Genomic DNA, 10,369 nt, shown 5'->3' on the forward strand with positions numbered 1-10,369 from the left:
TGACAAATCATGCTAATGATGCTCACTTTATCACAGATAGGAGAGAGATGCGCCAGTGAGTCGACACACTGGCACCGGCCACCCGCTATGAATTGTTTTGACTTTCCATATTCAAAACCTGATATTGTATCCTAAAATTTATGTGCACTGGCAGCCCACTATTAAACTCCTTCAAATATGGCACTCGAAGCTGCCAGAATCGTTTTCAAGGAGCAGAAATGCAAAGTGGACCATTTCTGTTTTTTGACGGTGAAGAATCACCGCTAAAGCAGCTAAATCATGTAAACAGCGCCCTCTGGCGGATTTTGTGAGAACACGTTTTGGACAGAAAAAACTCAATTTGTTTGCGTTGCTTTACAAAGACAAACGCAACAAAAATAGCCAAATATTTTTCTCCTACTGTGAGATGTTTATGAACACTTTTTTTTTTGTGTGTGTGACCAGCCATCTGTTTGCAGTTATTGACAAGGTGTGAATGTATGTAAATGGGAAGTTTGTCCATTACTTCTTGTTCCCGTCAAGCCATTCACAGGTGTGACGACCAGGACCAGGACCAGAACCAGAACCAGTTGCCCGTAAGGCAGACTGTTCCCAGTGGACACACACATATGCATACACACGTTATTGTTTACCTCTGGAGGGCGGCTGGCTGCAGGACTTTGAGGACCGGTCAACATGAAAATGGTGCACTGGAGCTGTTTGTGTTTAGGAAAAAGATGAAAAAAAAAACATACAAATCAAATTTGTGACATTTATTAACATGTAGGTTAATTTAACATTCAAGACAACTGGCAGAAAATTGACATTTAAAAAAAAAAAAAAAAGGAAGGGGGGTGCATATAATACAATTTTCATAAGTGGCTATGTCGTAAGTGATTTATGACAGCAAAATAAAACCATCCTTTTTTCATTGTGTTTCAAAGTGGGGGGAAAAGCCAGCCCCCTCTAACCTGCACTTGAAGATAAAATGTAAGCGTACTTTTTTATCCATAGCATAGCAGGGTCACACATCAGTGTTGTCTTGAGTCAATCTCAACTGTCTCTTCCAGTCTGTAAACTGTTGCTGATGATGCAGAATTTCGACTCTTGTCAGTCTGTCACTCGTCTCCTGCGGGGAGGTTCTCTTCAATCCTCTTGATAAACTTCATACGGATTTCTGTCACATTGTCCCCCCTCAGGGTGTCCTGGACAAATTTCACATCCACAGCCATCTGGACCTGGAAGTTGGAAAGTGTCATCACATTTTAGTTCACTCTTACCACAATGAACACAACACAACACAACACAGAACCATTAGTAAAAGTAGCAAGACTTACTAAAATACTATTTTCAGTGGCTCAAATTCCACCTTAGTCCTGTAGATGGCGGTGTTTCAATATAAATCATAAAATAAAAATGAGGTCACTCTTGTTATGTTAAGCTTTTTTTTTTTTTTTTTTTTTTTTAAATAACATAATATATGTACATTTGAGATTTCAAGCGACCTTTTGCTGGCATAGATAGATCAACAATGATATTTCTTGTGGTGAATTAATTTTCAGACCAATAGTGACATTGGACATGACCAGTCCAACACATTTGTTCTAATCCGTGACATGAAGTTACCATCTCCAGCGCTCCTCTGAGGACACCACACAACAGGTTGGAGTAGATGAGCGTGTTGTGATTATCAGGCAGCTCCACAAAGTCCACCAGCGGGTTGCTCTCCAAAATGAGCGAGAATTCGTCTCCGGCCGGGCTCCAGTTGGTTACGCTGGGGGTGACCCCCAGGTAGGTTTTAAACGCCACCTGGGTGAACAAGCCAGGAAAATTAAAACATGCACACATGTGCTTTCTGCTCTTGCATACAGAAAAATACTCATTTTGGAGTTTTTATGATCTGAACAATGTTTGTTTTATCCATGCCATGCCTCTATTGCGGTCTGCTTAGTTATGAGAAAGTAAGGCACGAATCAGTGAATTCATTCAAAACAGATGGCAGTATTGCAGTTGCACACACTGTTCTCTATTTTTTTTTTCTGGGGTCACGAAGAGAAAGCTAACCTTTATAAAACATGACGGAGGAGAAAGGAAGTGAGCCGTGAACATGTTTTACAGGAAATGGAAACAGGATTATGTTCTGGCCAGCTGTATGCTATACGTATATGAAGGTCAATAAGAAGGCAAAAATTCAATTCTTTTTGCAAAGTACTGTGTATGGGTGTAAAAGTAAAAAGCTTTACATCCTCATCAAGATGCCTTTCCCCTAAATCAGATTTATCGGTTCTGTTCGGAAGACCTTCACGCACTGATTAGCCCGGAAGAGTCCAATCACCTTAGCGATGACATCAGCAGTTTCTCGGAAATCCTGACACCTGCCGACGCTGGAGCGTGCCAGGAAGTCCTCGATGAGACGTACTCCGATGTTGTAACCCCTATGAAAGCGAGGAGGGGGGGAGAAAGGAAGTTAAACTAATATTTTTCTGTTATAAGACGGAACACATGGTGGGTTCAAACATTTGGCAGGAGATTTTAATTCTCTACAAGGTCCCGACCGACTCTGCTGTACTGGCCAACTGAACCATGTTGACAAACTGATCTGAGGTCAGGAAACATAAAGTGAGAACGCCCATAATTTAATGCAAGTTGGTGCACATTATGTGCAGTCAAGTCAGATTTATTTAGATAGCCCTTAATCACAAACATATCTCAAAGAGTTGATGCTGTAACTCCTTTAAAAACTTTAATACAGAAAATTGTGCAAGAAAAAAATAGTAAAACCCTGAACATTTATAAATGTGCATTCGAAATGTTAAAAAACAAAAAGACTGATGCAGTTTGAAACGTGCATTTTGTAAAAATATTTAAAAACAAAACAAAAACAACAACCTTGTACACACACTTACAAACCACACTCGTTTGACACAGATTTTAGCACTCACATTTTGTCCAGTTGTTTGTTAACCTCCTCATCATTTTCGTAGTCTTTGCATAATTGAGTGACCAAAGCTCCGTAGGTCAGTGTGAATAACTCAGAATTCTGCAAAGAAATAAAGTCATGCGACATATTCGTTCTCACAGTCTAATTTGAAACAACGAAAATACGAAAACGGGCGAGGGTTAAACAAGTAACAAGTTAAGCAGTGAACGAATGCATTTCATGCTAGGTTAGCATTGTTCGAGCTACGTTGCAACATTTGAATCATTCTTCAAAAAGAGTCACATACCATCTTCTTGCTGTCTGTTGTGCGGTTGGACTGTCGAGACATTTTGGAAAGCAGTAAATATGTATTCGGTTTAAAAAATTAGGCTATTAATGCTTTTTTTCGTCGCGTTACAACTATTTCCGTATTAGCCACGGCTGTCACCAATCAAGCTATAGTTACAAAAAACAATTTCCGGTTATTTTTGAAAAGAAAATCTGAGTTTTAGATGTACGCTCATCAACAAAGCACTAAAAAAGCATAATAAAATATATTTTGAAAGCACAGTCAATATCGGGTAAGTTTTGCGCACCATTTGAACTGTTTTACAAAAATAGGAGCAAAATACTCATTTTGTTTTGAAGAAAACTTCAGTTTATTTCCGTTTACATCTTCATTGCTTTTTCTACACTCTCCATTTTTAGACTGCCCTCTTGCGTTTAGGAGGAAGCGTAGCAACCAGAAAATTTAATTTCCAAAGGGTGTCACGCTTGAATTGACCACACGATGGCAGTGCCGCTATAGGAATTGCTGAAATGGGTGTTATTTGGCCGTGTCGAAATTGTACTGTAATCGAAACAAAATAGACAAGAACAAGCTTCATTGGCTAAAAAAGGTTTAGTTACTGTTGTGTGTATTTTGGGAGACAATTTAAGGGCATAATTTCTCCAATTTAAAATGTACATGTGATTTTTTTTAAAAATATTACAAGGAAGACATTGACGAAATCGTACAAGACAAAAAAGCTTAATTAAAACATAAATTTGGGTTGGTCTTCAGGAGGGAGGGACAAGAGAAAACCCCGCAAATAACACCTTGCCACATCCAATATGGCAGCGGAGTTGACGTATGATTCTGCAGAAAAGCATAATCTCTGTATACTCGCTGTCTCTGGGGAGAGCAGAGGTGGAATAATTGTCTTGCTGCAATTACATATTTAGTGTGAGTGTAAGTCGGGGGCGAGGGAGGAGTATTTTGGGACTGTAGAAAAAGTCAGCGGTGGTGTTTTTTTTTTTTCTCCATTGCTTTTATTATTATTTGTATTTTATTTTAAATTCTTATCAATAATTGCTTTCAGTAAATATCAATTTGGATGGGTCCTTGCAGGCAGCCGCATGCTCTTTGACTTAAAACGATCCCTACCACCAACATCATCATCCTCATCTTCCTCCTCATCCCAGCGTCAGTGTGCCACTCACCGCTTCCAGGAATCGAATCAGGGAGGTTATTTGAGAATCCGCGGACGGTGTAGTTGCTGTGGACCGGGGTGAGGTCAACTATTGCGCAATGATGACGGGCAAATCTGTGAAAGACGTCGACCGGTACCAGGCGGTGCTCAACTCTTTACTGGCGTTGGAGGAGAATAAATTCTGCGCGGATTGCGAATCAAAAGGTGGGTCCCGTTTTCTTGCTGAACGCAACCTACAGTGCTATCTCATGGCGAGTCGTTAATTTTATTCCGAGAAACGTTTGCATGCATCTTTTATTTAGAATGAAACAAAACACGAGGGAAGCTTCGAAGCTGGTTAAGAAGGTTGTGATGTAATATTATCATGCATGTTTTATTATTATCTGGTGGGAAAAACTACTCACTGCTTTAAATAGGGGTGCTGAATATAAAAGTAAAAAGGTTAAGATTCTGAAATGAACTAAAGAAAAGTATAAATGCGATTTTGACTCAAGTATTTTAGTTTGTCTTACCTTCTTTTGGTCTTTTGGACTCTGTTGTGTGTCCATTAAATGGACCTGATGGCTTCTATTTGTTCAACCTGTTTTTCCACGTGGCTAAACGTTTCTGTTTTGCACACAAGCAGGAAAGTCAGACAAGAGTCAAAATATAAAATGAAACCTTAAGAGACATGATTCGATGGGAACATAAGCACCCTTTTTGCCTCGCTCACTACTTAGCAGCACTTTCATCTCGGCTATAAATCCTCCAATGAAAGTCGCTGCTGGCATCCTGACTAGATTATGAATTGTGGAATGACTAAGCAGGCTCCAGGTGTGTGTTTCTTATTTACCAGCAAAAAAAAAAAAAAAAGAGTTGATGGCCGCACAAATATTTCATGAGAATCAGTAAGCGGGCTCTTGAGTACTTTAATGTTGTGATTTATTCATTAGTCCTTTCCACCTTGTCTCACACTGATGTAGCTAAACGGAATCATACAGGAAATGGTAAAACCTTTTTAAGGGGGTGTGTACACTTTTGCAACCACATCTAAGTTGTTTCTCTTTGAAAATATTTGAAAAAAACGCTCCAGTAATGCAACCTAAAAAGTCTGCACGGACCACAATTCATTGATCATTAAGTGAGCATGTTATGATTCCATAATAAATCATATGAATAGACTGGCACTCTTCTTCCTTCTCCGTGATTGGTGCATTTTTAAGTGAGTGCGCTTCTATCACAGACATACTCACAAATTCATCCTAAAAGCTTTCGTCCACTTCACATCCGCCTCTCAACTCAGTTCATCTGGGTTTGCTTGTAATCTTATTTAGCCTGACAAAGATTACTGTGCATTTCTCACCTCCCTCCCTCCCTTGGGGGTGCTCGAAGAGGAAGTGGTGACACGGGTGTGTACAAAGCGGTGGCACGTGCCAAAAAGCCACAAGACGTGAGATTTGTTTCATTGTGAGTCACTGGCGGAGTTACAGGGGGGGAACAGCAGGGGCACTACCTCCCCCACCCTCTCAGAAATAGTCCTTGTAATAACTTGCCAAATAGAAATTCTCATTTCAATCTAATAGATTGGCTGTCTTGTGTTGCCGTGGGGACGTCACCTGTTGATGCCACTCGGCCCCTCCCCTCACGTGTCAGGTACAAGGAGGGATTTTCTTCTGTGCATCCCCTGAGTCACAAAGTCAAGGAGAGGATGACATAGCCAAAATGAGAAACAGAGAGATTTAACAACAAAATACAACAGTTGGTCCTCACATTGCAAAGCATATGGTGAGAGCGTATGGAAATGAATTATCAATTAGGGTCCATCTGCTTGTTAGCATAAACTAGCACTGCTGGGTCACTAGATAGCTTCGGGGCACCTCGAGGGCTGGAAGTGGAAGGGAAAAAAAATGAAATGAGTGACATTGTTGCAGAGCCACATGTCTGGGCGGTGATAGTAAGCAGCGCTACAGCTCTGCGGGATTAACTGCCGAAAGTAGCGTTTATCCTTGTGGGATGTCGGCTAATGAGCCATATGCACCTGCAGCCCTCTCGTACACGTGTGTGTGTGTGTGTCAGTCAGAAGTGTATTTTGCAAGTGTTATTATTGCACCTCTGTGCATAGTGATTAGCATAGCCGTTGCTATTCAATGGCTATTAAAGTAAACTTTTTTTTTTCCTCCATGATGTTTTTCGACTAATATTGAGCCAAGGAAAAATTTTTTATATGATAAAATGCTTGACTTTGATGCCATCTTGTGTAATTGTAGTGTTTTTTTTTTTTCATCTTTTATTGTTTTGTTTTTCCTGGCATGTTATCGAAGGTAGTTGCAGATGCATATTTGTCAAAGCGGTTTCATTTCTCTTCCGACTTTGACTCCTACTCTCACGACTATTTCTGTTTCACCGTACCCGGAGGTGTACGTGGTTCGGGTAAACAACATAACTCCTTACAGATTGTCAGCAAACCGTTGTGCAGTGTGCAAGTGTGATTCATTGCACACACACACACACACACACACACATGTCCAAATCATTTCGTGCCTCCCCCACCTCAGGGCTTATCTGGTTGCTATGCTGCCTTTACAAACATCAGGACCACGCGTGCATGGGTGGGCCTTGCATGGGACATATGTTAACCCTGACATGTTATTTTTGTGAATATCAATAAAGAGGCTAAAGTTAGCATGATATATGTCAAGAAGACATATTTGATAATCCCTTGCAAGTGTTTTGCACAGTTAAGCAGGATTTGCTCAGTAATTCTATGATTAGCTAATGCTTGAGCCAGACAGACTTATGTCTTAACCTTTCATTTGTTTGGCGGATGATTATTTCCCCAAGATTATTTCCAACCCTCAAAAAAATAGAAGCGAGATTTGATGCAATTATTCGTTTGTGTCATCAGACCCCTGCACAAATACTGTACGAAAGTTCCTCTTGCATCAGAAGTTTGAGGAAGTGCCAGTTTGAGGGTTTTACCGCCATCTAGTGTTGAAAGAAACACACTGCAGCAAAAAGTGAGAAGCATTTTTTTTTTTCTGTCGAGATATCCGCAGATGTACCTAATGTTATGGCTGGAGAAATACACACCCACACACACACACACACACACACACACCCGTGTTATCTAGGCTACTTGAGTTCCCTGCTGAATTGGATTTTTTAATTGAGGTCTCAGGCATGACTTTTTCCTAATTGGACTAAAAATAATTGGATTCAGCTCGTCCGCGCGGGAAGCGAAATCCGACATTGAGTCGAAATCAATCTATGTCGCAGGTCCGAGATGGTCTTCGTGGAATTTGGGGATCTTCATCTGTATACGATGCGCGGGTATTCATCGCAATCTCGGGGTCCACATCTCCAAAGTCAAGTCTGTCAACTTGGACCAGTGGACGCAAGAGCAAGTCCAGGTTGTGCTTTAAGGTCATTCCAAATAGTCATTCCATACCATGCTTATATTTTGTTCACTCCAGTGTGTGCAGGAGATGGGAAACGCAAAAGCCAGACGTCTCTACGAGGCCTTCCTACCCGAATGCTTCCAACGACCCGAGAGCGACCAATCGGCCGAGAACTTCATCAGGGACAAGTATGACAAGAAAAAGTACATGGATAAGGTCATTGATATCCAGATGCTCAGGGTGAGTCAGCATCATCTCAGCATGACTGGAAATTTCAAAACTGAAAAAAAGCCCATTGTGAATACAGAAAGAAAAAAGCTGCGAGAACATCCCCAAGGAACCGGTTGTGTTTGAGAAAATGAAAATTGTAAGTATGAATGACGTGCTTGATGGATAAAAAAAAAAGGGCTGAATCATTTTGTTGTTTGGACAGAAAAAAGACGTCAGTCCAAAGATCGACTCTCAGTGTGTTACGGATTTGCTGGGATTAGGTATTGTACCTTTTCAGTATTCTTCGTCTTAATGTTGTTGACAAAGTTGATGAATGAGCTGTGACATCTCTTAGATGCTCCTGCTCCAAGTCCGGCAACATCTAACGGCCTTCATGAGAGTCCACTTTGTAATCCGTTGGATCTCTTCAGTCACCTCTCAGATCCGAACCCTTCTTCCACAAAGAGCACAGTATGGAATTCTGATTCTGATCTGATTTTATTTTTGGTTCTCTAACAACGTACGTCGATTCCAGGCTGCCTCCACCTTCTTGCCTCAGAGCAGAGTGACCGCCTCCGTGCCTGAAAATCTCAGCCTCTTCCTGGATCCGACACCCAAAAAGGCAGAAGGGACCTTCAGGAAACTGTCCAAGGATTCCATTCTGTCTCTTTACGGCTCCACCCCGTCTGTGCACGTTAGCAGTATGGCGCCCCCTCATGGTTAGCGATTTTCATCAAGTTGCTATTACAACAGGAGTTATGATATTTATTTTAAATTTTTTTTCGACAGGTTTGTACATAAACCAAATGGGATACCCGACACATCCGTACGGCTCGTACCATTCGTTAGCGCAGGTCGGCGGGATGGGCGGAGCCATGGCCGTGTCGCAGATGGGGCAGCGTCACAACAGCTTGATGGCAGCCCAAAGCAGCCTGGCTCATCACGGACATCATCTAAACATGCAGAATGGCGCCATGACACAGCAGCAAAGCGGAATGGTGATGCAGCAGCAGCAAGGCGCGGCGGCGGCCATGATGGCTCATCCGCAGCAGTGGAACATTGGACACGTACGTCTTTGTCCTTATTAGTAAAACAATTCAGTATAAAGTTTGTAAATGTGTTTTAATACCTTCCAGATGACTCAGCACATGTCCAGCATGAATCTTTTCACCAATAATAGTCAAGCCTCGGGAAACACAGCAGCCCCAACTTCAGCGCACATGACAGCACACGTCTGGAAATAAATTGGATCCGCCCTGAGAGTGAACTTACGAGAACCGTGCGGACGGGACTCCGATTTCCAATTTCTGAAGAGGAGACAATAATAAGAAAAGTACAACTACCTCTTCCTCTCCCTAGCCGCTGGCCCAAATCTACTTCCTGCCTCGGCCAAGCTACACAAAAGTCCACACTTGCCTTTGGAATGTTTTGTCAATGCAGCAACAGGGTCAAAATTATTTTTATTCTCATTTATTTTTTTTTCCCTTTCAAGCTGCAAGTCACATTTAAAAAAGAAATTGGCCATTTTTATTCATTATTAATTAAATTAATTATTAATTAAATAATTATGAATTAAAATGAATTATTATTAATTTAATTTATAACTTCTATATTTTATGTTGAGGAGTTCCTACATGCACAAAAATCAGGCAGCTAAGCGTCCCTTATTTTACAATCAATATTGGGTCGGCAGTACGCAAGAAATCTGAACTGGATTTTGGCACACCAAAGATCAAGACTAGCTTTATGGGGACTTGAACGGAATGTTTGTAAATAAAAAGTATGACTTCATGAGTTCATGACATCATGACACTTCCACTAAACTGCATGCCGAGAATGTTTGTACAATGTTGCTTTCATGGCTTGAATGTACGTTTGTGTCGGGGGCAGATCAGAATTGAAAAATGCAATCATATCGTCGTTTATTTTTCTTATGTTTTTACAATTGGACCAAAACACCTTGTGAAGAACAAATTAATAACTGTTTTTTTGGGGGAATGTCCGATTCTGGTTGGAATGTATTCCTGACTCAGTGCATGAAATCATAATTGTAAATTGTCTTTTTCATTCTTGTTTTGTTTTATGTGACAGAAAAGAAGAAAGAAAAGTAAAGAGGAATGTATCCATACTTGGTAAATATTGTATATTATGTTTTTCCAACCAAGACTTTTACTAGCTACTTTCTATTAGGACTTTTTTTTTTTTTTTTGCCTGTTTGGTGTCATATTCATGTACACAGAATGTAAGATAAAATGCTGCGGAAATGGAATGAATAAATTTTGTTTTGATTAAAAACTCTATCTTGAGCATTATGGGGACGGGTCATTCTTAGAAATTGTGTCACCTGTATGAAATATTCTATCACCTATTTGCCATTTTGTGATCCGGCTAAAGTTATTATTTTATTTTTT

General features: G+C 40.6%; 2 protein-coding genes across 3 annotated transcripts; one reads left to right on the top strand and one right to left on the bottom strand.

Moving 5' to 3' along the window:
• Positions 1 to 902: 902 nt before the first annotated feature.
• On the bottom strand, positions 903 to 9,197 carry trappc3 (trafficking protein particle complex 3). The gene is made up of 6 exons (XM_037264705.1): positions 9,184 to 9,197; positions 3,207 to 3,355; positions 2,922 to 3,019; positions 2,315 to 2,414; positions 1,606 to 1,788; positions 903 to 1,217 (listed from the first exon to the last, which is right to left on the bottom strand). Exons 2-6 carry the CDS (start codon positions 3,246 to 3,248, stop codon positions 1,098 to 1,100), a joined length of 543 nt encoding a protein of 180 aa, XP_037120600.1. The 5' UTR covers positions 3,249 to 3,355; positions 9,184 to 9,197; the 3' UTR covers positions 903 to 1,097.
• smap2 (small ArfGAP2) lies at positions 4,107 to 10,264 on the top strand. Of its 2 annotated transcripts, none has more exons than XM_037264699.1 (9): positions 4,107 to 4,575; positions 7,627 to 7,760; positions 7,824 to 7,988; positions 8,056 to 8,115; positions 8,182 to 8,239; positions 8,314 to 8,429; positions 8,518 to 8,677; positions 8,748 to 9,025; positions 9,095 to 10,264. In XM_037264699.1, exons 1-9 carry the CDS (start codon positions 4,470 to 4,472, stop codon positions 9,200 to 9,202), a joined length of 1,185 nt encoding a protein of 394 aa, XP_037120594.1. In that variant the 5' UTR covers positions 4,107 to 4,469; the 3' UTR covers positions 9,203 to 10,264. The 2 variants fall into 2 exon arrangements, with proteins under 2 accessions (XP_037120594.1, XP_037120593.1); XM_037264698.1 differs by having other exon boundaries at positions 4,110 to 4,575; positions 8,494 to 8,677.
• Positions 10,265 to 10,369: the final 105 nt, after the last annotated feature.

Source organism: Syngnathus acus, chromosome 11 (genome assembly GCF_901709675.1).
Source record: "Syngnathus acus chromosome 11, fSynAcu1.2, whole genome shotgun sequence".
NCBI classification, from domain to species: domain Eukaryota; kingdom Metazoa; phylum Chordata; class Actinopteri; order Syngnathiformes; family Syngnathidae; genus Syngnathus; species Syngnathus acus.

What these genes read in the sequence shown, in the direction of transcription:
- smap2 (XM_037264698.1), top strand. Translation starts at nt 4,470, where the DNA reads ATGATGACGGGCAAATCTGTGAAAGACGTCGACCGGTACCAGGCGGTG. An exon ending in GGACGCAAGAGCAAGTCCAG is followed by an intron (nt 7,761 to 7,823) that starts GTTGTGCTTTAA and finishes TGTTCACTCCAG; the next exon opens with TGTGTGCAGGAGATGGGAAA. An exon ending in AGCAGTGGAACATTGGACAC is followed by an intron (nt 9,026 to 9,094) that starts GTACGTCTTTGT and finishes AATACCTTCCAG; the next exon opens with ATGACTCAGCACATGTCCAG.
- trappc3 (XM_037264705.1), bottom strand. Translation starts at nt 3,248, where the DNA reads ATGTCTCGACAGTCCAACCGCACAACAGACAGCAAGAAGATG. An exon ending in CTGCTGATGTCATCGCTAAG is followed by an intron (nt 1,789 to 2,314) that starts GTGATTGGACTC and finishes TTGTTCACCCAG; the next exon opens with GTGGCGTTTAAAACCTACCT. An exon ending in TCAGAGGAGCGCTGGAGATG is followed by an intron (nt 1,218 to 1,605) that starts GTAACTTCATGT and finishes TCCAACTTCCAG; the next exon opens with GTCCAGATGGCTGTGGATGT.